Source organism: Macaca nemestrina, chromosome 19 (genome assembly GCF_043159975.1).
Source record: "Macaca nemestrina isolate mMacNem1 chromosome 19, mMacNem.hap1, whole genome shotgun sequence".
Taxonomy (NCBI): domain Eukaryota; kingdom Metazoa; phylum Chordata; class Mammalia; order Primates; family Cercopithecidae; genus Macaca; species Macaca nemestrina.
Window position 1 is genome coordinate 21,947,045 of NC_092143.1, and position 26,951 is coordinate 21,973,995.

The 26,951-nt window shown below is 43.7% G+C and overlaps 1 protein-coding gene across 6 annotated transcripts in view; it reads left to right on the top strand.

The window, feature by feature from the left end:
* The window catches only part of LOC105477061 (alpha kinase 2), a 144,457-nt gene that overhangs the window by 30,964 nt on the left and 86,542 nt on the right, over positions 1-26,951 (top strand). For 5 of the 6 annotated variants that reach the window (XM_011733401.3, XM_011733402.3, XM_071085258.1 and 2 more), the window contains exon 4: positions 17,355-19,065. In XM_011733401.3, coding sequence (XP_011731703.2) covers positions 17,355-19,065 — 1,711 coding nt within the window. Of the gene's footprint in view, positions 1-2,648; positions 2,764-17,354; positions 19,066-26,951 lie in introns of all 6 variants that reach the window. The other variant, XM_011733399.2, reaches the window with a different exon arrangement.

The window sequence follows — 26,951 nt, forward strand, 5'->3', positions numbered from 1 at the left end:
TTGCAGCACTGTGTGAGAGCATAAGTAGACATTCTAAGTATCATAAGTAGATACTCAGCTCTCAAGCCAGACTACCTAGGTCCAATTCTTGGCCTCACCTCTTACTTGAACAAGTTGCTTAACCTCCGTCTGCCACCATTTCCGTATCTGTAAAGTGGGAATGATCACAGTATCTACCTTGCAGGGTTGGGTGAAGATTAAATGAGATAATACATATAAGGAAACTTTTTGAACAGTGCTGGTACTTAACAAATGCTAAGTAAATGTTCATTCTTTCTGCCCTGAGATCTCCTGTGTATTGTAAGACACAGCCATTCTTTTGGTTTTGAGTCGGAGTCTCACTTTGTCACCCAGGCTGGAGTGCAGTGGCACGATCTCAGCTCACTGCAACCTCTGCCTCCCAGGTTCAAGCAATTCTCTTGCCTCAGCCTCCTGAGTAGTTGGGTTTACAGGTGCCCACCACCACACCTGGCTAACTTTTTTTGTATTTTAGTAGAGATGGGGTTTCACCAAGTTGCCCAGGCTGGTCTCAAACTCCTAACCTCAAGTGATCCACCCACCTTGGCCTCTCATAGTGCTGGGATTACAGGCATGAGCCACTGCACCCGGCCAATTTTTTTTTTTTTTTTTAAATTAGCTTGGGGTGGTGGCATGTACCTGAGGTCCCAGTTTCTTGGGAGGCTGAGCTGGGAGAACTGGTTGGGCCTGGGGATTGAGGCTGCAGTGAGCCATGATCACACCACTGCACTCCAGTCTGGGTGACAAAATGAGACCCTGTCTCAAAAACAAACAAACAAAAGATTTGTGGGAGGAATTAGCACAGGGCATCCAGGGGTTCTGTTCTTCACTGAGTCTTGCCTCAAGGGAAGCAGGCAGAGGAGCCATTCCACGTACAGCATCGAACTAGAGGAAGTGATTTGAATGAACTGTGGCTTCTTGGTGGTCAGAGGCTCTGCTGCTGAATCCTTAGGGGACTAGGTGAGCAGAATAATCTAACAGGCCTCCCGCAGTTGCTGTAGGAGAAGGCCCCATTGTCAGCAGCTCTGGTCACCATTTGAACTGCAGGGTGTCAGACAGTGGCTGCTCCCTTTCCGTCCTTGTCACTTCCCATTCCCTGCGGCGGCTGCTGCGGCAGCCGGATTGAGATTCTTTTCCTGTTGGAGCTGCTCCTTGACAGCCCTAATGAGGCTGCTCCCTCGGCCCAGAGCAGGGTGCCCTGCTTTCCCGTCTGCCTGCCAGTGGCTGCCGCTGCTCACCAGTGGGCATCAGGAGGTGGCAGCCAGGCAGAGGCGTCCTGAGATGGTCAGATCAAGGAGACAGAGAGGGACACAGGACACAGCCAGCACTGAGGCCCTGACAACAGAACGGCAGACGAAGGGAAACCATTGACTTGTGATGGGTTTCTTGCCTGACCACAGGTCTCTGAGCCTGCTTTTGGGAGAGAAATTCTCGGACCTGGTTTTGCTCATTCCCCCTTTCTGGGTCCAGCAATTCGTTTTTTAAGAAGGAAAACCAACTCTTAACATCCACAGAGTGCATGCGGGGGCAGCTTGCCAGTCATTGACTAGGAAACTCAGCTCAAATTGAGCAGCTAGTGGAGTGACAGCTGATGTTTTCCTGAGAATTTAATAAAGGGACCTTTATCCTTGATAGAAACATTGGAGTCACCAAGCTAGAAGCGACTTCAAGATGTTGCCACTCAGAGCCTGGTCTTGGACCACCAGCGTCAGCATCCCCTGGGAGCTTGTTAGAATGGCAAAATCCCAGCTCCCTCTCCAGACCCAGCCAATCAGAGCCTGCATTTTAATGATTCATGTGCATTTTTAACGCAAGAGAAACCCCGCTGTAAGGCTCAGGCTTAGCCCACTCCTGGCTATACATTACCTCTGGGGAACTTTAAAAAATTATTTATGCTTCTATCTCACCCCTAAAAAATTCTGTTTTAATTGGTCAAATCCAACTGGTCTAGTCCACTGCTTACACCCTATAGGTCACCCAAGGCCCAGAGAGATCACAGGACCCATCCAAAGTAACACAACAGGTTAGGAATTAAAGCTAGGGTTAGAACCCCCAAATTCTGTTTCCCAGGGCCCCCGAGTCCATTACGTTAATCACTGCATCTCATCCTACCAGTGCCATCCTCCCGAACAAAATCTATTAAGATGCATCCTGGAATATAATTCAAAAAGGAGTGATCATAAGGACTTCATTCAAAAATAAGGATTCATGGAGGGCCTACTATATGCCGGGGATTGTTCTCACCCTGAGGATACAGCAGTGAATACTGGACGCCCTGATCTCATGGGAAAGGGATAGCAAGAGGAACCAGACATTTAACACACCAGGAACTATGTCATGGGTCAGGTGAAAAAGGATAAAGCAGCACGAGGGAGGGAAGGTCTCTCTGGTGAGGGGCTCTGAGCGCAGAGGTGAAAGGGCAGAGCAGGAGGTGATGTGGCTGTTACCCGGGGAAAGCAGGTTCTCTTCACCTTCTATGACTCTCACGTCAGCTCATTGCTTGTAGGCCATGGCACATGGTCACAACTTCGGATGTGATTTGGAGTGAGATGGAGACACACAAGAAGGTTTCTGAACAGAGATGTGATGACATTTTCTGGCTTAGTGTAAAAGGATGACTCTCGTTTCAGTGCTGTGAATGTATCCTCTGGAGAAGACTCAGGGCACAGATGGGCACCTGCAAGCAAGCATCGCGGTAATTCAGATGAGACAGTGGTGCCTCCACCCAGGATGGTCCTGCAGAAGGTGGGAGCAAGCGGCCAGGTTCTGAGTGTGTCTGACAGGAGCTGCTGTTGAACTGGACGCTGGTTGTGAAAGGGGAGTGAAAGATGGACTCCAGGATTTTTGGCCTGAGCAACTGGTAGAATGGAGTTGCAGTTTTGTGGAGACAAGAAGCGGGTTTGGATAGGGACATCCACAGTTTGGCTTGGGGCGTGCTGGGTGTTTGATGAATTAGCAGAGCTCTGGGACCCTGTGGCCAGGGACGTTGGTGCTGCTGAGAGCTGGGGCTACCCACCATGGCTTGTCTAATGGAGCATTCATCTTAGTCCTGCTCGAAGATGACGGGCCTTATAGATTTAGAGAATAGATTTACAGTTCAAACTTACAATTGTTTTGCTATATTGTCACAATGCTCCTTAAGATTTCTGGGACATTATGCTCACTCGGTGGCCTATTAGGTGCTTTGGGTGGTACTTGTTTCCGGATAACTTGCAGTTTTCTTTTGATAAGGAGGGTCAGTCGTCTATTAACTAAGCGTGGTGGTAGTAATGCCACAGGATTTTTTCCTTTCTGAAATCAGTTTGCCCATTTCTTGTTCAAAGAATCTCTGGTGGGTCTGCATTGCTCCAAGAAGCTCAGAAAGCTGTTGAAAATGCAGAGCTTCTGCACCAAGTGGCAGCCAGGAAACCGCTCCCCACGCATCCCCAGGAAAAGATCCTGGTTCTACCACACATGTGCCTGTTCCCTGACGTGTTCGCTATTGTACAATAATCCACGTCCATTTATTTCGTTCAGCGCTTCTGAGCACTGGCTGCCCAAAGGAATAACCTAGAAGCCTTTAAAAAAAAAACCTGATGGTGAAGATTTCACCCTATTATGCTGCTTAATTGTGCCTTTTTTTTGGTGTGGGGAAGAGGTGGGGTCCTGGCACTGGTATTTTTCTCAGATTATTTTTATTTTTGAGATGGAGTTTTTGCTCTGTCGCCCAGGCTGAAGTACAACGGTGCGATCTTGGCTCACTGCAACCTCTGCCTCCCAGGTCCAGGCGATTCTCATGCCTCAGTCTCCCAAGTAGCTGAGATTACAGGCGTGCACCACCACACCCGGCTAATTTTTGTATTTTTAGGAGAGATGGGATTTCACCATGTTGGCCAGGCTGGCCTCAAACTCTTGACCTCAGGTGATCCACCCGCCTTGGCCTCCCAAAGTGCTAGGATTACAGGTGTGAGCCACCACACCCGGCCTTTTTTGCGTTTTTATTTATTTATTTGTTTGTTTGTTTGTTTATTTATTTATTTATTTATTTATTTATTTTTGAGACGGAGTCTCTCCCTATCGCCCAGGCTGGAGTACAATGGAGCAATCTCAGCTCACTGCAACCTCCGCCTCCCGGGTTCAAGCAAGTCTCCTACCTCAGCCACCCAAGTAGCTGGGATTGCAGGCGCATGCCACGACACCCAGGTAATTTTTGTATTTTTAGTAGAGACGGGGTTTCACCGAGTTGGCCATACTGGTCTTGAACTCCTGACCTCGTGATGCGCCTGCCGTGGCCTCCCAAAGTGCTGGGACTACAGGCGTGAGACTTTATTTTTTAGAGTAGTTTTGGGGTCACAGCAAAATTGAACACAAGGCACAGAGAATTCCCACACACCTTCTGTCCAGCATAGTACATTTGTTACAATCCATGAACCCACACTGACACATCATCACCCCAAGTCCATAGTTTACGTGAGGGTTCACTCTTGGTGTCCGTTCCACAGGTTTGGACAAAGGTGTCATGACATGTATCTACCTTTGTGGAATCAACAGTTATCTTCCTGCCTTAAAAATCCTCTGGCACTGATATTTTTACAAAGCGCTCCAAGTCATTTGCACATTCAGCCAGGGCTGAGAACTGCTGATTTAGTCTCACTGTGTGCCAGGCTTTGCTTTCAGCACTTTATAGGAGTTAACTCCCTTAATCCTCATGTCACCGGGTTGATGTCGGTTCAGCCATTGTCCAGAGCTGTCAAGTGGCTTATTCAACGCTGCCCAGCAGATGGGCCGGCCTGTGAACCCAGGCACACTCGCTGCTAAGTCTGTCCCTTAACCACTACGCAGTACTTACTGACTTTGCCAACTGCCTCTGCAATCTGCTCCGAATTGCTCTTGGGTGAAGAAGAACAGTAAACTTTCCCCTGCAGTTCACACACTCACAGTGCTCCTGGATAGAATTCTGCACCCTCCACACGGGGGCTCCTTCCCACCCACTGCCCCCGTTCTTTATGGCCCTCTCCCCCAGCCCTACCTCCTGTGAATCTCACCTCAGCTCATTGCTTTATTGTCCTCTACACGTGACCTGATCATTCCAGCTCTGGTGCATCTGCCAGGAATGCCCTCCCCTCTTCCCACCCAGCCAAAATGTAATTCTTCCCTGCCGGGCTCAAGTTCTGTGCTCCTGGCTTCATTTCCTAAGGCCCAGGCCACTGTGACCTCTCCCCTCCTAACCACCAGAAGCACTGGCTGCCTCAGCTGTGCCTTTTGGAATTCAATGACACTGGAGTTTGCAAATCGCGTACTGCTCCATTTAATACCCAAAAGTCTCATCTCTGGGGAAGGAAGCAAGTCTTCTACTAATTTCTTGTTTCCCTTCTCAAGTCCCACGCAGTGTGCTAAGCATGTATAGTTGTAGGTCCAGCAGGACACATGGGGGAACAGGGTGTTCCTGCTCATTTGGGGGCCACAGGTCACATCAGATATGGAGAGCAAGAGCGTTTGCTCCTCATCCCCGGTCTGTGGTATAAAACGCAGTTAGGATCTTACAGAATTATTTTCCATCCCTTTCTACATGACTATTTTATTTGCTTCCCAGTGAACTGGAACCTGAGGTCTAAACCCCTTAGTATAGGATGGAAAACCTTCCATGGTCTGGGCCGAGCCACTTCCTGGCAGGTGACCCTATCTCTTGATTCACCTGGGCCAGCCTCAGTTTCTCCAGCATGGCCCCAGTCTCTGCCTGTTGCTTTGATCTATTAAGGGTCCTTTTCAGGCCGGGCACGGTGACTCATGTCTCTAATCCCAGCACTTTGGGAGGCTGAGGCGTGTGGATCACAAGGTCATGAGATCAAGACCATCCTGGCTAACACAGTGAAACCCCGTCTCTACTAAAAATACAAAAAAATTAGCCGGGCATGGTGGTGCACACCTGTAGTCCCAGCTACTTGGGAAGCTGAGGCAGGAGAATGGTGTGAACCCGGGAGGCGGGGCTTGCAGTGAGCCGAGAACGCACCACTGCACTCCAGCCTGGGGGACAGAGCCAGACTCCGTCTCAAAAAAAAAAAAAACCAAAAAAACAAAAACCCCTTTTCACTCTCTGAAGTGTCCTGTTTAAACAGCGAACAATGCAGTTACCCTACCCTCCCGCCTACCACTCCCCCAAGTTCCAAATTAAAAATGGTTTATTGTTTCCTGGGAGGGCCTGAAGCTCTCTTTCCTACCTCCTTCCACATTTAGGCTATTCTGTCTGCCTGGAATGATCACCCCTCCACCAACCACAGACACGCATCATCTTTCCTGCCAAAATCCCGCCCTGTATTTCCTGGTCTGCTTCAGCTGCTGAGCTACCCAGGAAGCCTCCCTTCATTATCTTGCACGCCCCCAACACCTGAATCCTTATAACTGGCATGCTTGCTAATGGTGCCTGGTACACACTGTCCTGTATTATAGATGTTTATATAGACAGGTCATTTCCCTTACTGGATGGGAGGCTCACGAGAAAAGAGCCTAGGAACTTCACCTCTTTATCATCCACATAGTGGCTAACACAATGCTTTATACATGGTAGACATGGTGGACATTTCCTATCATTTTTTTTGGCCATATAACTTAAGACATGTCACATCTTCTCTGGGCCTCAGTTCCAATATCCGTAACATAGTTCCAATTCCTGTATCTGTTAGGGTCTAATCAGGAAGACAAAAACCATTTTGAAGCATTTAGTGCAGGGTTGCACAGATGATAGCCAACAGAGAACAGTGAGGTCACCCAGAGCCACTATCTCCTGGGCAGCAGAGACAAAGGGAGGAGGCAAGACTCCCAGTTCCAGGTCACAGGCCACAGGGCAGAAACTGGGCCTCTGGTAGGCTGTCCCATGGGACCTGGAACTACAGAAGACATGATTTCTTCTTTCTTCCCTTCCCACCCCCCGATGTACTGTCTCTCTTTGGTCAAACACAGCGAGAAGCCAGCAGTCATGGGAGCCGGGGTGTTGTAGCCTCAGGGGTCAGCCCTGGTGATAGAGAGCAGAACCGGGGAAGAAGGCAAGTGGGTGAGAACCGGCCTGGGAGAGACACAGCTCTGAAGTCCCTTTCGGCCCTTTAGGTGTGTGGTTCAACCAATCTGTTGAATAAATAACTGAATAAATTGGTAAATGTGTGAGGAATCTCCTCATTGTTTTGAGAGGTTGCTTGTAGAAGGTCTACAAGGTCTACAAGTTACTTGTAGAAAATACGATCAAGAAATTCAGAGAATTCTTCCATCTCCAGGACAAACATAACTTTGGAGCTTGGGAAAGACCAAAGTCTTTCCTATTCCTTCAGTTATTCATATGATTATTGATAGCAGTTGTCAGGTAATAAAATACAGACACTTGGCTTAAGAAAATATGATGACCTTCACCTGGTGCTGTGGCCAAGGAAAGGACACGGATGTCATCGTGTGATTATTTATTGAGTGGAGCCCTCTTCCCCCTCCCTGCTGCAATGGGAGGGAAGGCTCAAAACATTCACAGCCACAGGAGGGGGAGCTGCAGAGACCTTCCCCGCTCCACGCCGCATTCCTGGCTGACAGGGTGGAGACACTGCAGACCTCGTGTTTCCTGATCTTGTTTTCTTTCACTGGAAAGTGGAATGCATAATAAAATGGAATGTCTGTGGTGCAGAGTGGTGGTTGAATAGCATCTAAATTCCAGAGATAATTCCAAATCTTTTTTTTTTTTATTGTTTTAGATGGAGCCTCGCTCTGTCGCCCAGGTTGGAGTACAGTGGTGCAATTTCAGCTCACTGCAACCTCCACCCCTGCCAGGTTCAAGTGACTCTCCTGCCTCAGCCTCCCAAATAGCTGGGATTACAGGCATGTGCCACCACACCTGGCTAATTTTTGTATTTTTTAGTAAAGACGGGGTTTCACCATGTTGCCTAGGCTGGTCTCCAACTCCTGACCTCAAGTGATCCACCTGCCTCAGCCTCCCAAAGTGCTGGGATTACAGGCATGAGCCAACGCACCTGGCTGAGAATTCTAAATCTTGCCTCTAGCCAATACTTCAGCTGCTTCTTCTATGAACCCTGTCTTCAGGGCACCTGGTCAAGTAGCAGTTTGAGTTTCAGCAATTTTAATATTGTTGGGAGCAGGGAAATGACCTCAGGGCAGGCAATAAAGGATTATCCACTTTTCAGGCCACGAGATTACTGATTTTATTTTTATTTTTGCTGGTGGAATCACCCACCTTAATGGTCAATAGGTAGATGTATGAAATAATGCACATGACCCTTAGGGTAGGATGAGGATGAGAATGAGGATGAAGAAGATGATGATGATTGAAATGTAGAGACTAAAAAGTATATCATTTTGATGGCTATATTGTGCTGGTAGCTAGAAAAAAATTGTTTGCTTATGTCTTCCTTTTCTACTTGTTTCATTCTGTTCCCCACCCTCTTGTCTTCATATTCCTCTTTGATAGGGTTACTAGTCCTGTGGATTCTTGTCCTGCTTAGTTCTTACTCATATTTCTAATCCTTGTTCTCAAAGCACAAAATTGTGCTAAGTTGGCTGAATCCTGAAGAACTTTTAGGATTAGCTCTTCCAGAATTGATGGAACCAGCCTCCTCCTGCCCAAAATTAAATTAGATAGGCCCATGTATTAAGCATTAAATCAGAAATCTCTGGAAGTGGAGCCCAGACACAGGTCTTCTTTCCCCTTCTTTCTTTATTTGCAACAAATAAGAAAAACCACAGAGGTTATGTCATCAGCCTAAGAGGATACACAAATGAACAAACCAAGCAAAGCAGTGACCCCTCCATGCTAATGCCCATCTTCCGGGGTGCAAAAGCTAGCTGTTCTGCTGTGACAGTGTATCCAGGCTTCTCTTGGTGAATAGCTTAAATCAATGATTCTCGAAGTGTGTTCCTTGGACTTCTGGAAGTCCCTAACACCCTTTTAGGGATCCTCAGGGTCACAAATGTTATCCTAAAAATACTCAAACATATCCAGCCATCCCATTACTAGATATAAACCCAAAAGACTATAAATTATTCTATTATAAAGATATATGCACGCATATATTCATTGTCACACCATTCACAATAGCAAAGACATGGAATCAACCCAAATGCCCATCAATGATAGACTGGATAAAGTAAATGTGGTACACATACACCATGGAATACTACGCAGCCATAAAAAGGAACAAGATCATGTCCTTTGCAGGGACATGGATGGAGCTGGAAGTCATTTTCCTCAGCAAACTAATGCAGGAACAGAAAACCAAAAACCACATGTTCTTACTTATAAGTGGGAGCTGAAAAATGGGAACACATGGACACAGGGAGGGGAACAACACATGCTGGGCCTGTCGGTGGATGGGGGTTGGGGGGGAGCGGTGTAAAGGGTGGAGCATTAGAAAAAGTAGCTAATGCATGCTGGACTAAATATCTAAGTGATGGGTTGATGGTACAGAAAACCACCACAGCACACGTTACCTATGTAACAAACCTGCACATCCTGCCCACGTACCCCAGAACTTAAAAATTAAAAGAAAAATCAAACATTATTTGCCCTTTTCACTGTGTTGAAATGTACACTAATGGTAAAAAGCAATGAAGGGTAAGTCTGTTGGTGGCTTAGCATGAATCATGGCAGTGGTCCCAAACCATATTAGTTGCCATAGAATTCTGCATTTCCATACAGCCACAGTTAAAAACAACAAACAAAAAGTTTTACTTAATGTCCTTTATGCATCAGTAAAAATGGAGTAATTTTATTAAATCTTGATAACTCAGTAGCCCTTTTAATACTCCATGTAATAAAATGGGAAATATATACAGAGCACCTCTGCTGGATTTTCTTAGATGATGAACATCTTGAGGACAAGCTTCTGCGTGATTGCTTAAGTCGCAAGCTGAACTAGCCACTTCTTTCATGGATTATAATTTTTACTCAAAAGAATAACGGACAAATAATGGTTATTCAGCCTTGGGTATTTGGCAGACATTTTCTGAAAAATGAACAAAACAAGCCTGCCACTTCGAGGAAAACTAAAAGTATGTGTTGCCAGTGATAAAATCCAAACTTGCAAGCTGTCATTGCAGTCCCTTCTCTGAACTAGGGACTTCCAGTTTTTTCCAATATTCCTTCTGTTTTTTCCTCTATCGTCTCTCCTATGGGGACTCTCATTATGTATATGTTGTAAGCTGGTATACCATCGGGCTCCAGAACTCTTTATTTTTCTATACTCTTTTCTCTTTGTGTTACTAAAATTGGATAATCTCAACTGACCTCTTCAAGTCTGTTGATTCTTATTCCATCTGCCCAAATCTGCTGTAGAGCCCTTTTGTGAATTTTTTATTTCAGTTACTGTAATTTTAAATCTCTAAATTTCTATTTGGTTTGTATGTATAATTTATATGTCTTTATTGAAACACCATGCTCACACTTTTTTTCAGCTCTTTAGACATGGTTTTATTTCTTTGAACATATTTAAAACAGATAATTTAAAGTTTGGTCCAGCAAGTCTAGGAACAGCTTCTATCGATTGCTTTTTCTTCTGTGTACGGGCCATACTTTGTTTCTTTGCATGTCACATAATTTTTATTGAAAACTGGACATTTTAAACAATGTAATGTGGCAACTCTGGAAATGAGATTCTCCCACCTTCCCAGGGCTTATTGTTTGCTTGCTTAGTGACTTTTCTGAACTAATTCTTTGTTGTCTGTGGCCCCTGAAGTTTCTACGGAGTTAGCTTAGTAGTCAGCTAATGAATGGACAGAGATTTCCTTAGGTGCCTGGAACCAATAGGTCTCCCAGTTTATTGAGGGGCTGTGTGTGCATGTTGGGGTATGAAGCATGCTTTCACACTCAGCCAGGCAAATGACAACTCTGCCTTAGCCTTCACTTCCTGCTAGTAGAAAGCCTTAAGGTCAGTTAGAGGTGAGAGCTCAGAATTTTCTCAGGTCTTTCCTAAGCATGTGTACTGGACATGCTTAGGAAGGCTGCTCACAGCCTTATGCATGTGCATGGCCTCCTAGATCTCCAGGAAAATGTCTCAGCTTTTCAATGACGCCTATGGGCATCTCATTCCCAGCTTTCCCTTTTAACCTTTTTGGTTCCCCTATTGTTTAACCCAGTTATTATCTACTGCCTCAAGCAGCCATGGTGTTAAACAATTGCCTTTTTTTTTTTTTTAAATGAATACAAATGCCCCTAGGGAAAAAGTTATTTTTGCTGAGTGAACTCTAAGTCAGATTACACAAAAACAGTCTTGTGAGTGGGGTCTTCCAGGGAATTACTAGACAGGTCAAATAATGACAACTCTGGGTATGGAGCTTTGAAGGAGCCCCAACTGTGTCCTGCCCCCTCAAGCTGCTGCCAGGCTGTTTTCACTGTGATTGTGGAGTCTTGGTTTTCAAGACTACTGTGGAGCTGGTTATGGGGGAATAGAACTAGGGCAGGTTAAAGCACCAGAAAACTGTTCTGAGATTCAGCCATTTTTCTTGAATAAAGGCTCCCCAGATTGCCTTTAATTTTCAGAGCCTTGAAAAAGTTGATTCAGACAAGTTTTGCCAGTGTTCTTGTTGCATTTACAGCAGTGAGAATTTTCAGGGATACTTCCTCTGACCTTCTTGCTCATATCCTCCATGCTTGTACTTTCTACCATACAACTTAGCACAGACTTGATTTACACTGTTCTCCGATAAATTAACATTCATATTATTTCCCTAAGTAGAATTTTGGAAAATTTGTGCCCTTCATCAAAAGCTTAACAATTTCTAATACTTTAAAATTATTCTGATAAGATCAGTGGTAATATTAATAAACGTGGTTTTAAAAAGTATTATTTAATAAAATGTATTAATATTTGGAAGATCTCATGAGCCAAGTTTTTCCAAATGACCAATGTATGATGTTACAAAATCTTGCATGGGTAAAAGATGCATTTAAAATGCAATATAGGGCTGGGCATGGTGGCTCATGCCTGTAATCCAGCACTTTGGGAGGCCAAAGCAGGTGGATCACCTGAGGTCAGGAGTTTGAGGCCAGCCTGGCCAACATGGTGAAATCCCATCTCTACTAAAAATACCAAAATAAGCCAGGCGTGGTGGCACATGCCTGTAGTCCCAGCTACTTGGGAGGCTGAGGCAGGAGAATCACTTGAACCTGGCGGGGGTGGAGGTTGCAGTGAGCCAAGATTGCGCCACTGCACTCCAGCCTGGGAGACAGGGCAAGACTGTCTCAAAAAAAATAAAAGCAACCTAGAATGATGGATTTTATGTAACAAGTATGGAAAGTTCACTGATGTGGTTTCAGATTCCACATTGTAACTAATCTTCATGTATATCAAATCAGAATACTTCAATCAGATGAAAAGGTTATTAAAATATTCCTTCTTTTCCCAACACATTTATGTGTCAGGCCAACTTTTCTAGATATATTAATCAAAACCATGTATTGTATCACACTGAATGCACAGATACAAAAATCCAACCATCTTCTGTTAAGCTTGATATTAAAGGTATATGAAAACACTTAAAATAAAACTACTCTCATGAAATGTTGCCTTGTCTTGGAAAAATATGTTTTCTATAAAAACATGATTTATGCTAATATGCAATGAATTTATTCTTGTTATTTTAAAATTAACTGTTAAAAATTTTTGTTTTAACTGTAATGTGGTAACTATTGAGAGATATAACCCATATAAACGAAAGTTCTTTGAAGTCCTCAATTATTTTTAGGAGTATTAAAGAGTCTCGATACCAAAATGATTTCAGACTTCCTGGTTTAGACCATTTCTGGGGGTTCAAACTCAGAAGAAGCTTCATTCTTTTAAGGTAACACGAACTTCTTTTTCTTTAATAAGGAAATGATTAATTTAGAAAGAACCCAGAGAATTCAAGCAAGACTTTCACAGCAGGGGAGAGGAATGTTACTGCTTCCCTCCGCCAAAAGAAAAGATATGCAAGGAGGGAATTCAATTAATTGTTCAGGGAATTTCTTCCTGGATGGTTTTGCATTCCAGTCAAATCACTGTGGGGCACGCAGCTCTCTCTGCTAGCCTCCCGCAAAGATTCTACACCCCAACCCTGCTAACACCATTTTAACTGCTACCACTGGAGTCCCTTCTCTGACTTCCTTTTTCCCATCCAGTCTGTTCTGTGCACCTTAGCACAGACCTCATCTACAAGGTTCTCTGGAAAATTAATACTATTTCCTTCAGTCAGTTTTTAGCCATTTGGAAGCTGGACATGATGTTCAGGCATCTCCTTCACTCCACTGCAGCTCGTAACATAATGCTGGGCACCACGGTGCCCATCACTCTATGCAAGTCTGCCATTTGGCTGATCAAGATGAAGACTTAGGACAGAAACACTTTATTTGCAGAATGATCTCTCTACACTGTGTCATTTCCTTTCTGGTAATGTTAGTTTTCTAACAGCATCCACAGAGCCAGACAGCCAGGGTGGAAGGCTCTTTCTTATCCTGGCGCTATGGCTTTCCGACTTTGTCACTTTGGGGAAACAACTCCTTTAAGCCTCAGTTTTGCACACAGGGAGGAGGAAGACATTGTTTAATGGAGGAGGCACCCAGCAGATGCTGGCTTCCTTGCCCGATTTTCTTCCCCTCTTCTTTAGGATGCTTCGAGATAATTAGCAAGGACGTGTCAGCCACAAATCATAACTCTTTCAAAGGCATTCATTAGCCAGTGAGAAGTTAATTACACTTAATCCAGTTCCCTTTTCTCTTTATTTACTGTACTTAGGATGGATTATAAATCTCTTATCAACTAAAACACATGTTTCATAAAATTATGTATCACAAAATTATGACAATCTCCCATCTGTTTATTTAGTCGTTAAGAATTTAAATAGAGTATATTTAACCCAATGATTTTCTCTAAGTTTTTCTAAAATTCTTATTGTTTTCTCTCCTTGATTCTTGAGAATCATCTCTGCTCCCCACCTTTCCTGATTTCTTACTGCTTTACTGCCCCTTGTGCCTCTCAGCCTTCTTTTCTTCCTTTCTCTCTCTTCTACACAAATCGTGGTACCTTCAGGGGAGGTAGTTTCTCTGCAGAGGACTCGTGGACTGGATAGGTCAGGATATCAAAATTACTTGGGATTTCCCAGTAGTCCATATTGCCTACCCTGCCACAGCCCCTCTGCCTTTTTTTTTTGTTGTTTTCCGAGACAAAGTCTTGCTCTGTCACCTAGGCTGGAGTAGCTGGGACTACTGATGTGTATCACCATGCCTGGCTAATTTTTAAATTTTTTGTAGAGATGGAGTCTTGCCATGTTGCCCAGGTGGGTCTTGAACTCATGGGTTCAACTGATCCTCCCACCTCAGCCTCCTGAATTGCTGGGATTACAGGTGTGAGCCACGGTACCCAGCTCGTAGTGCTTTTTTATGCTCTCTGTCAGCTCTTAACAGAGGCCAAATATCCAAGAATTAATTGAAAAGGTTCATGAAGAAGACAGTGTTATAAAAAATCAAAAATTAAATTCTAAGCCGCACCCCCTGACACCCCTTGGCCAAGGGGATCCCTAAGAAACCTAAAAATCTAGTTCAGGCCATGACAGGAAGGGTGTTGGATGGGCCTCATTATACCCTCCTCTCTTTGGAGTTTAGGCACAACTGACCACCACTGACATTAACATAGAGATCATAAGACTCACAGCAGACTCGGTAGCAGGAAGATACCCAACTCCAACCTCATTCTGGTATAGCGTCCCATAACAAAGAACAGGTCCTAAAGAAAATCAAAGTATTTGACTCTAAAAATATATTTATTTGACATATTTTTAAATGGCTCTGCAAAGCCATACTCTGGCGGGAGGAAATCTGCATTCTGTAGTGAATCTCCTTCCTTTTCCAGGTCTTTTCCTGATTCAGGAGAGAATCTGACACCTTCTAAGGTCCAGAGAGGACATTTACCATTTATTCTCTCTGAAGCCTGCTACTTAGGGGCTGCCTCTACACACAAGAACCTTGGCTTCCACAACTCACTTATCTTAACAAGTTCTTTCTGCTGGCTTCAACTCTTTAGGAACAAAGCTTAACTCTTCTGACCAATTGCCAATCAGAAAATCTTGGAATCCACCTATGACCTGTACCCTTGCCCTCACCACTTCAAAATGTCCCACCTTTCTGGGCTGAATCAACGTGCACCTTACATGTATTGATTTATGTCTTTGCCTGTAACTTCTGTCTCCCTAAAATGTATAAAACCAAACTGTAAAAGCTGACTACCTTGGGCACTTATTCTCAGGACCCCTTAAGGATGTGCCCCAGCCATGGTCACCCATGTTTGGCTCAAAATAAACCTCTTTAAATATTTCACAGTTTTTTGTTTTCGTCAACAATGTGGATGATGTGAAACTGCAGCAATAGGCATTTTTCTTCATCTGAGAAGAGTCTGCTTGAACTGCGGAGCCCTAAGCCTAATTGACAGTGATGAGGATGAGGATGTCTCCAAGGGTAGGCCAAGGACAATTTGCATCAGAATGGCTTTGAAATCTTTAAAAGCAGATTCGCAAGCCCTTGACCTAGTGATTCTGATTCAAGAATTTTAAACAGAGTTCTCTGATGATTCTTCTGCATGATTCTTGAGCACCAGAGGTAACTTGGTCTTGGCACTGCCACCTTCTTGGAGAATTTGTCTGGGGTAACATTTCTTCTTTGCAAAGTCCCTTGACATTGATCTTCTCATTTAAACCTCAGAATAACTTAGTGAAATACACAGGAGTGCAGGTATTGTTTTCTCCAGAAAGTTGCCTTAAATTTTATTCTACGTGTGCTGTTGGCCAAGGCAAAGCCCAATATCAGCCATGGGTCAAGCTTGGCCAATCTCAGCCACTCCTGAATGGCTTCTACCCAGGAGCCAGGTTGCCAACTCAACAAGACATTATTGAAATTGGGATTAGATGTCTTTGACTTCTGAAAATGAGACATATGTGTGAGCTGGGACTACCACTTGAGGGTTTATGAGGACGTATAGGATTGTAGAGGCAAGGGTCCCTTCAGTGGGGAAGAGAAAAGATGATCATGTTATATCTGTCTGTGTCTCACACTGACCCTTCCTAGGTTAGATATTTGTGTGTATTTCACACAAAGAACAGTCAATAAAGATCTAAGTATTACCTCTCAGACCAAGCCAGACCCACAGCCCCTGCCTTCTAAAAATGATTGTTGACTTCTGGGTTGGCTGATGCATACAATGAGGTCAGCAATATTACAATTACAATGAGGCCAAATGAGATTAATAAGGGTGAAACATACAAAACACAGGTAACAAGTTTTTATTGGGATTGCAGTGTCTGGGGAAGGGTTCCAGTGGGAAAGGACCCAGTAAAGCATGTCAGGCTGCAGGATCCTTGTGGCTCTGATCCACAATGGGAGGAGCCACAGGAGTACCATCCATCCTGAACTGAGAAAGCAGTCCGATCCAGGATTCTATTCCTCCCCTGCTGGGCCAAAGCTGAAATCTGGCTTGATCTATATAGGTCAGAATGGCATGTGGACATGGGTTTCCAGCCAGTGGAGCTCACAGGCTGTGGTTTAGACTTTTAATCACATTAAATTAAAAAGGAAACAGCACTGCCCTTCACATACATAGTCCTATCATGGTATCATCTTTATGGTCTCTGGCAAAAATGATACCCTCTTAGCAGGCTCTTCCAAAGATTTGAGGGTTCTCTGTGCTGTTCCACCACATGAAGAATTGATATTTTACTTATTCATGTACAATGTCTCACTCTAGAAAAATGCTTTATCAAATTTCCATAATATAAAAATGATGTAAAAGGCAAGAAGAAGAAATTAGAATATAAATATTTTCCCCATTCATCTAAGTAATTCTCAGCATTATCTTTTTTTTAAAATAAAGGAATAAAAGAATGACTGCTCCATAGGCAGAGCAGCCCTGAGGGCTGCTGGTTGCTCATTTTTATGGTTATTTCTTGATGATATCCTAAATAAGGGGTGGATTATTCATGAGTTTTCCAAGAAAGGGGTGGACAATTCTTGGAACTGAGGGTTTCTCCCCCTCTTAGACCATATAAGGTAATTTCCTGACATTGCCATGGCATTTGTAAACTGTCATGGCGCAATCCTCAGCATTTTCCATTTGAGGCAGTTTTGAGGAAAGTTTCAAGGGAGGATGCTGAGTGCCTAGGATTCTCAGCACTAGGGGCACTGGAGCCCAGAGGTCAATTGCCTTTGGCCACAAACTCTTTTCCAGGGAGATCACAGATCTTCTTGAACATGCACTAAAACTATGGTCATTTTCTCTGTGTGCCATGGTTTGAAAATGTTGGCATGCATGTCCAAAGGTAGCAAACTTATCTGTATATTCTCTTCATCCTAGCTGTACCAAAAATGATGCTGCTGTCTATCAAATCTCGGCTAAAAACTCTTTTGGAATCATCTGTTGTTCTGCTTCCGTTGAGGTTGAGTGCTCATCAGAGAACCCACAACTGTCTCCTAACCTGGAAGATGACAGGGACACAGGTTGGAAACATGAAACAGGGACGTGTGAAGAAGAAAGTGCAAATCAGAATGATGAGAAGGAACATCTTTATAAGGAAGAAGAAAGCATCTCCCCAGGCACTCCCAGATCCAACCATTCACTCTCCCTCCAGTCACTGGGCAATCTTGACATTAGTGTGTCCAGTTCTGAAAATCCCTTGGGTGTTAAAGGAACAAGGCACCCTGGAGAGGCTTATGATCCAAGTAACACAGAAGAAATTGCAGATTCGTTGCTTTTTCTTAATTCAAGTCATGTTTACGAAAAACAAGATGAACTTTGCCACAAGACAGTGCATTCCACAGCATCCAAGTTCACGGGTGGTGGCCTGAACAATGATGGCCCTCATGATGAAGGCTTACACTCCAGTCAGCAAAATCCCAAAGTACAGAAATACATTAGCCTCAGTCTCCCGCTGTCTGAGGCAACTGCACACATTTACCCAGGTGACAATGCCGTGGCCAAGAAACAACCCAGCCCACAGGTTTCCAGTGAAGACTCTGACAGTGACTATGAACTTTGCCCAGAGATAACCCTAACCTACACCGAGGAGTTTTCAGATGATGACCTGGAGTATCTGGAATGTTCCGATGTTATGACGGATTACTCTAATGCAGTTTGGCATAGGAACCTGCTGGGGACTGAGCATGTTTTTTTATTAGAAAGCGATGACGAAGAGATGGAATTCGGTGAGCATTGCCTGGGTGGGTGTGAGCATTTCCTCAGTGGAATGGGTTGTGGACCTCAGGTGTCAGGTGACGCTGGGCCTATGGTTGCCACTGCTGGCTTCTGTGGTCATCACTCACAACCCCAAGAAGTTTCGGTGAGGAGTGGCAGAGCCTGCAAGCACGGTCCCTCATCCCCACACACAGGGATGACTCTCACTTTGGGACCTCACCAGGATGGGATGTCTTCAGTGACAGAACAGGGGAGATGTAAACTCCCCACTGCTCCGGAGGCTGCTGAAAATGATTATCCAGGAATTCAAGGAGAAACCAGAGACAGCCACCAAGCAAGAGAGGAATTTGCCAGTGACAATCTGCTCAACATGGATGAATCAGTAAGAGAGACAGAGATGAAGCCCTTGTCTGGTGAGTCGGAAAACTCAGGGATGAGCCAGTGTTGGGAGACGGCAGCTGAGAAGAGAGTTGGGGGAAAGGACTTACGGAACGAGAGGGGTTCACAGAAACCTGCCAGGGTGAGGCAGCTGGGAATGAAGGGAAATCCCAAGAAGCCGAATGCCAACCTGAGAGAAAATACAACAGAAGGTACCCTTCATCTCTGCTATGCCAAAGAATCTGCTAAGCACCCACTAACCCAGAGTGATAAAAGAGAGACTTCTCACAGCACAGCAGCAGCGACTGGTCGGAATTCCCATGCTGATGCAGGAGAATGTGCTATTTCAACCCAGGCAGAGCAAGAAGCAAAAACCCTTCAAACTTCAACAGACTCACTCTCCAAAGAAGGTAACACCAATTGCAAGGGAGAAGGCATGCAAGTTAATTCTCTATTTGAAACAAGCCAGGTTCCAGACTGGAGTGATCATCCTCAGGTAAGACTTTTCTTTTGAATAAATTACGAGATAAAAAGAACATGTGTGTGCACGTGTGTGCGTGTGCGTGTGCGTGTGTGTGTGTCTTTTCCTTTACTTCACATTCACAATTGCTATACCATAATGTAAATCAAAATAAGTTTCCCAACACCATCAGGGTACTTGTGCATGACAGCTGCTGCTGCTCGGAAGGAAATCTGGTTTTGAAAAAAGGCCCAGATAAACCCTAAGCCATCCTAATTATAGCAAAAGACTGATAGAAGTTAAGAGGCACTAATGGGATTCTGGACAGCTGGAAAAAGAAATCTGATATTTTGTCTGCTGCATGTGTTTTACCAGGCAATACCACTATTCAGAAAGTTTCTCAAGCGAATGTTTTGAGTGTAGCCTTTAAAGGAAGAAGGGGGAAGAATTTCTTTTAGTCATTTGCAAGGGAGTGCTTTGAAAATGATAGGTTTTGGCTTTAATCAGAATTTGTGGTATGAATTCAGTGTGTCTGAAAGACTTGTAGAATTCACTTTTTTTGTGATGCTAGGGAAAGCAGGCAGAGTAACTTTTGCCACACTGGTGGGATGTTTTTGAGTGGATGTTTGTCTTATTTTAAAACAGAGTATAAACGAGGCTAAGAAAAAAAAGCTGCCAAGAAATAAATGTGTTTTCCTTCATTACCGATTTGGGAGTGTAAAGAGATGGAATTAAATTTATGGGAATAATCAATGCACAAAAGATGTTGTGCTTGATACATAACTTATGTTTTTATTGATATTTTCCATTTTAAAGGGTCCCCACTGAGCTTTGGACTTATGCTGTAGTATGGGCAAGATTGGAGTTTTGTAAATAAATACCTAAGAAAAGTGATTTGTCTATTATTTTTACTATACTCTGTATTCCCCTTTCTCCCAATTTTGTACTAGAAAACTAGTATTATTTTTATAGAAGACTAGATACACTCCAAAGATAAAATATTCCGAATGCAAAGTGACTTAACTCTGTGAAAATATTAAAAATTGACACATGAATTTCTAAAGACCCAGTCATAAAAAAGCCAATCTAAAAATCTCCAGATTTTAGGTAACTGTTGACTGAGCAAATTGTTCTGTTCTGCTAGCCAAACTAGCCAAGTAAAAGCCACATTTATATTTTACCTTTCACAGGAGAACCAGATTCTCCTATCCAGTTACTTAACACACGTCTCTTAGCAGCTCACCAATGACCACACCAATGACCACAGTTTCATGCCCAAGATAAGCTTAAGGAGGTGCTTTGACCATATTTTAGTACAAAATAAAGTGACAATGTTAATTTTTTCATGTTGAAAAATGTGGCATTTCCTTTTCTAATTATAAAATGCTCTTCCTTGCTCAGCTAAGTGCTTTTTTTACAGTCATTTATCCACTCAAAGTGTTTCCCTGGACAAATTATTATTAAAGGTGGGGGAAGGTGATAAAGTAACTCAAAAAGAGGAAGCGGAAGGGAAGGGGGCTATTGATTGACGATATCGGTTTTAGACCCACCATTGTGGAAGGCAATTTCTGTCTCTTCCATCTGCCCCAAATTTCAAAGAGCTGGAGGGAGGAGCCCCCTTTGTCATCCTCAGCTTGTGACCTAAACCGAATTCTGAGATCGAGAGCCCTGGCTCACTTGTTTACTAGCAAGACAGACGAGTAAAATGGGCTATTTCTGGGGAGCCAGGTCATCTATCTTATGCACCCTATGGAAGGTCTTATGGAACTCTTTGGCTTACACACTCACACATATATTCATCACTACACACCCACTCTACCAGGTATCAGCTGAAGGTCCAACCGGTGCTCGGTGGTGTGACTAAGGCAATTATCTCAGAACCATGAACACTGTTGTTCAGAAAGCAAACTGAAGGGCTTGCATGTTCTGCAAGTGGTGAGACCATTTCTCACTTTGCAGTGGTCAGTAGCAGAGCTGACCTCTCACTCAAGGGACAACCAGAAATGTGAATGGAAGCTGTATATTTAAGAGCAGTTCTGTGGAGCCTGGAGTTAGAAAAAGGATCTTTATATCTGTGGTGTTTGTTTTCCTTTGACTAAAGCAGGAAAATTTTGCCACAGGGACTGGCATATTTGAGATTCTTTTACCCATGCAAAAAGTTTCTATTTAGTTGTAGGAGATACCTGTGTTTTCTACACACGTATACAATGTAGCCAAATTTACAGCAAGTGGCTAACTATCATCACAGATGTGACACAGAAGCACTGGGGGTCCTTGGGAACTAAATTCAACTTTTAAAAATAATACTGTTCACAAAAAGATAGGTGAATCTCTCCATAACAAATTCAAAAGACATTCTAAATATTTATTCTCAGACATTTGAGGTTTGTGTGGACATCAAAATTTGAAATGGTTAAAAATGCTGCGATGGGAGCCATAGTAATAAATTTGCCCACTCTGTTTCATCTTTCTTGAGACAGAGTCTTGCTGTTGTTGCCTAGACTGGAGTGCAATAGCACGATCTCAGCTCACTGCAACCTCCGCCTCTCGGGTTCAAGTGATTCTCCTGCCTCAGCATCCTGAGTAGCTGAGATAACAGGCACCCACCACCACGCCTGGCTAATTTTCATATTTTTAGTAGAGACAGGGTTTCACCATGTTGGCCAGGCTGGTCTCGAACTCCTGACCTCAGGTGATCCACCCACCTCGGCCTCCCAAAGTGTTGGGATTACAGGCATGATCCACCACGCTCGGCCAAATTTGCCCAATCTTGAGTCTTGCCTGATTCACTTACCTTTAGGTGCCTTTTTGCAGAAACAGTGACCAGCAGTTTACCTCCTAGTATTTTCTCTTCATCTGCATACTGTTTTTAGCATGCTGAGAAAAACTCCATCTCTCTAATGTTCTAAGAACAAGGCCATATTGTAGACTCTCTCCTGCCTAAACATGCATCTCCAGGTGTATTCACTTCCTGTCTCCCTTTCTCTCTTTTAGAATGCAAGGCCATCTTGCTGTTATTTGTCTTGAAATAGTACCTAGCCAGGCTAATATTGGAAAGCCCCCAGTGTCTCTATATTTATGGAAGATTATAAAGTTAATCCCAGTTTGGGAGTGGAAAACAGAGAGGGTACCCCAGGCTAACTTGAATCATCTTCAAGGGTCACACTGCCAACTCTTCACCTTGGTTTTGAGCTCACTTTCCTCGTCCAAGTCAGAGGCAAAGGCCTGAGAGTCTGCCCATCTTAAGTTTCTCGGCAGCCACACTGGGGTAAGATCATCCTCCCTCTTAAGTCAGAAGTGCTGTGTCTGTGCTCCTGCACGGTTGCCCAGCTTCACCCCAGAGGGAGTTGCATTTCTGTTTGGGGTCATGGGATCACAAGTGTACAGTAAGGAAATGTGTTCTTGGGCTCTGGTAATGAAGAATCTTCCTGATCAGGAATCAGCACTAAGCACAGAATTGAGCTCTATGATGGAAGGTAATTTGTTCAGTGTATTCTGTTCGCTGATATAACCCAAGTCCCTAGAGTAATGCCTGCCATGTGATAGGCAATCAATCATTGACTGGATAAGTAGTCATACAATACTAGAGTAAATGCCAAGTATAGTTAGGTGTGATTTTTCTTTTTTTTTTTTTTTTTTTTGAGACAGACTTTCACTCTTGTCACCCAGGCTGGAGTGCAACAGGGCGATCTCAGCCCACCATTACCTCTGCCTCCCGGATTCAAGTGATTCTCTTGCCTCAGCCTCCTGATTAGCTGGGATTACAGACATGGGCCACCATGCCTGGCTAATTTTGTATTCTTAGTAGACATGGGGTTTCTCCATGTTGCTCAGGCTTGTCTCGAACTCCCGACCTCAGGTGATCCACCCGCCTGGGCCTCCCAAAGTGCTGGGATTACAGGCGTGAGCCACCACGTCCAGCCAGTTAGGTGTGATTCTAATAATCACTCATCTCCACCGCTTTATGGCCTTTATTTTCCTGAGCACATTCTTTGGTTGGCTTCACATAAAAGATGCTGAGGCCAACTCTCTGCTAATAGGATGTGCTTCCTATTAGTTACTCTTTTGGCCTGGGAATGGGCTGTTTCAAACCAGCAGTCCCCAAACATTTTGGCATCAGGGACTGGTTTTGTGGAAGACAATATTTCCACAGCCAGAACGCGGCGGGGATGGTTTCAGGATGAAACTGTTCCACCTCAGATCATCAGGCATTAGATTCTCATAAGGAACACACAGCCTAGATCCCTTGTATGCACCATTCACAATAGGGTTCATGCTCTGCTGCTCACCTCCTGCTGTGTGGCCCAGATCCTAACAGGCCACAAAGCAGTACTGGTCCATGGCCCGGGGTTTGGGGACCCCCGTTCTAAACCATCCAAATCTTTTTTTTTTTTTGAGATGGAGTCTCACTCTGTTGCCCAGCCTGGAGTGCAGTGGCACGATCTCGGCTCACTGCAAGCTCCACCTCCCAGGTTCAAGCGTTTCTTCTGCCTCAGCCTCCTAAGTAGCTGGGATTACAGGTGCGCGCCACCATGCCTGGCTGATTTTTGTATTTTTTTTTAGTAGGGACAAGGTTTCACCAAGTTGGTCAGGCTGGTCTCGAACTCCTGACCTTGTGATCTGACCGCCTCAGCCTCCCAAAGTGCTGGGATTATAAGCGTGAGCTGCTGTGCCCAGCACCATCCAAATCTTGCACTTGGGTTCCCTTGTGAATGCTGGTGATTTACAACTTTGCTTTATTAGTGCTTCATTATCTCTGAAAAATTGCTAATTAGATCCAGGAAGATCTTACCATATTCACCTAGCACTCAGGACTTTCTGCCTTTTGCCTCTATCTCTGAAAGGCAAAGCAAGACTATAAGCTCGTTTCCTCACCTGGAAAACAGCAGTGGATGGTCCATCTTTCCGTCTGGAATCCCTTTGCCCACCTTGTTTCTAGCTCAGCCTACCTGCTGCTTCAAGACTGAGATCCTGTAAGGTGCTTCGAGTTGCTTTTCTCATCCCTAACTACAATTTCTCCTTTCAGAGCAACCCATGACATTCTCATCCTCATTCTTTGTAATCCTGACTTTCTTGGGACAAAAGTTTTATGGAAGACAAAAATGGCAACACACCTCTAGATAAAAGTGTTGGCAGAGTTCCAATTAAAATACTGCATTCCTGGCTAGGTGCAGGGGCTCATGCCTGTAATCCCAGAACTTTGGGAGGCCAAGGCAATCGGACTGCTTGAGCCCAGGAGTTCAAGACTAGCTGGGGCAACATAGTAAGACCCTGTCTCTGAAAAAAAAAATCTGATATATAAATAAATAAATAAATAAATAAATAAATAAATATATAAATACTGCATTTCCCCTAATGCTCAATTTAAAATTAAACATAAAGCAACAGAATACACTAAGTATTTCTAAGAGAATTCATTAGCAGATCTATACCATTTATGAATGGTTTTATTACATGTTTTTTAATTGAAATGTTTACTGAGATAATTGTACATTCACATGCAGTTGTAAGAAATAATACAGAGAGATGGCAGTACACTTTGCCCAGGTTCCCTCAATGGTGACATTTTACAAAACAATGGTATAATGTCATAACCAGGATATTGACATTGATACAATCTACTGATGTAATTTGGAGTTCCCCAGTTGTACTTGTATGTGTGTATTAAGATCTACAGACATTTATCACTTACGTAGGTTCCTGCATCCACTACCAGAGTCGACATATGGAACAATTCCATTACCACAAAGATCCCTTGAGTTACCCTTAATAACCGTACACACCTGCTTCCTGCCCTCCCCGTTCGGTAGCCCCCGGCAACCGCTACTTTGTCCTCCAATTCTAAAATTTTGCCATTTCAAACATGTTACATAAATGGAATCATACAGTATATAAGTTTTTGAGATTTTTTTTTATTCAGCAGAATTCCCCGAGATTCATTCAACTTGTGTGTATCAAAAGTTCATTCCTTCTTATTGCTGAGTAGTATTCCATGCAGTTCGCTTAGTCTTTGACTGGTTGAAGAACATTTGGGCTGATTCCAGTTTTTTGCTCTTATGGATAAAATATTTATGTACAGACTTTTGTGTGAACATAAGTCTTCATTTCTATGGGACCAATGTCCAGGATGGTCATTGCTTTGTCATATGGGGCTTGCATATTTAGTTCGTAATGAAACTGTCTAACTGTTTTCCAGAGATGCTGTAACTTTTTTACATTCCCATCAGCAATGTACGAGGGCCCAGTTTCTCCACATCCTCACCAGCATTTGGTGTTGTCATTATTTTTTATTCTGGACTTTCTGATGTGTGTGTGGTGATATCCCATTGTTGCTTTTAATTTGCATTTCCCTAATGGTTAACAATTTTGAACATTTTAAAATGTATTTATTTAAAATGTATATTTTCTTTGGTGAAATGTCTGTTAAATCCTTTTCCTAACTGGATTGTTATTTTATGGTTGAATTTTGAGACTTCTCTATGCATTCTAGAGAATAGTCCTTCGTTGGTTTACACACTTTTTTTTTTTTTTTTTTTTTTGAGATGGAGTCTACCTCTGTCACCCAGACTGGAGTGCAGTGGCACGATCTTGGCTCATTGCAACCTACGCCTCCCGGGTTCAAGCTATTCTCCTTCCTCAGCCTCTGGAGTAACTGGGATTACAGACGCCTGCCACCACACCTGGCTAATTTTTGTATTTTCAGTAGAGATGGGGTTTCACTGTGTTGGCCAGGCTGGTCTCAAACTCCTGACCTTGTGATCTGCCCACTTTGGCCTCCCAAATATTTCCAAATATTTTCTCCTAGTCTGTAGTTTGTCTTTTTATCTTCTTTACACGGGCTGTCACAAAGCAAAAGCTTTTCATGTTGATGAAGTCTAATGGTCAATTTTTCCTTTTATGGATTTTGCTTTTGGTGTCAAGTCTAAAACTCTGTGCCTTTCCCTAGATCCTGAAGATGTTCTTTCTGCCACGGTCTTTCTCTAGGTTCTATCGCTTTATTTTTTAGATTTGAAGCCAATCATCCATTTTGAGTTGATTTTTGTAGAAAGCATGAGGTTTAGGTTAAGGTTTTTTCTTTTTTCTTTTGGATGTTCAATTTTTCTAGCACCATTTATTGATAAGACTTTGTACCTATGTTCAAAAAGAGAACTTAGCATAGTGCCAGGCACCCAGTAAGTTCTCAAGGTTTGCCACGTGTGGTGGCTCATGCCTATAGTCCCAGCATTTTGGGAGGCTGAGGTGGGTGAATCACTTGAGCCAGGAGTTCAAGACCAGCCTGGCCAATATGGTGAAACCCCATGTCTACTAAAAATACAAAAATTAGCCAGGCATGTTGGCACTTGCCTGTAATCCCAGCTACTCGGGAGGCTGAGGCAGGAGAATTGCTTGAACCTGGGAGGTAGAGGTTGCAGTGAGCTGATATTGCACCACTGCACTCTAGCTTAGGCCACAGAGCGAGACTCTATCTCAAAAAAAGAAAAATGTCAGGGTCTCATCTCCTCTTTGAGGTCAGAGGAAAGCTTCTGGTCACTTTCTTGCCAGGGATTTTACCAGTGGCCAGGACGACATCAGCCTCACAGTCAAGAGCTGGGAGTATAGCCAGGAAAGGGGTGCGCCTATGAGCCTGTGGGACTGAACAGATGATCAAAGCCAGCTGAACCAAAGGTTGGAAACCTTTGGTTTCTAAGAGGCATTTAGTTAATCAATAGGACTATTATGTGCCATTTGGAAAGAATGAGCAAGTCTAGATGTGCCATCTTTCCTGGATTTGCTCACAATATGAGGATTGACTGATTTAAACAGAAAGCTGGGGGCGAGAGAGAGACCTAGAGACAGAGGCCTTGATGCGCAAGTCCAGTAGTTCCTACTAAATGATGTACGTATTCACACCTTGAAAGTTCATGCCTTCAAAGGTGGCAAAC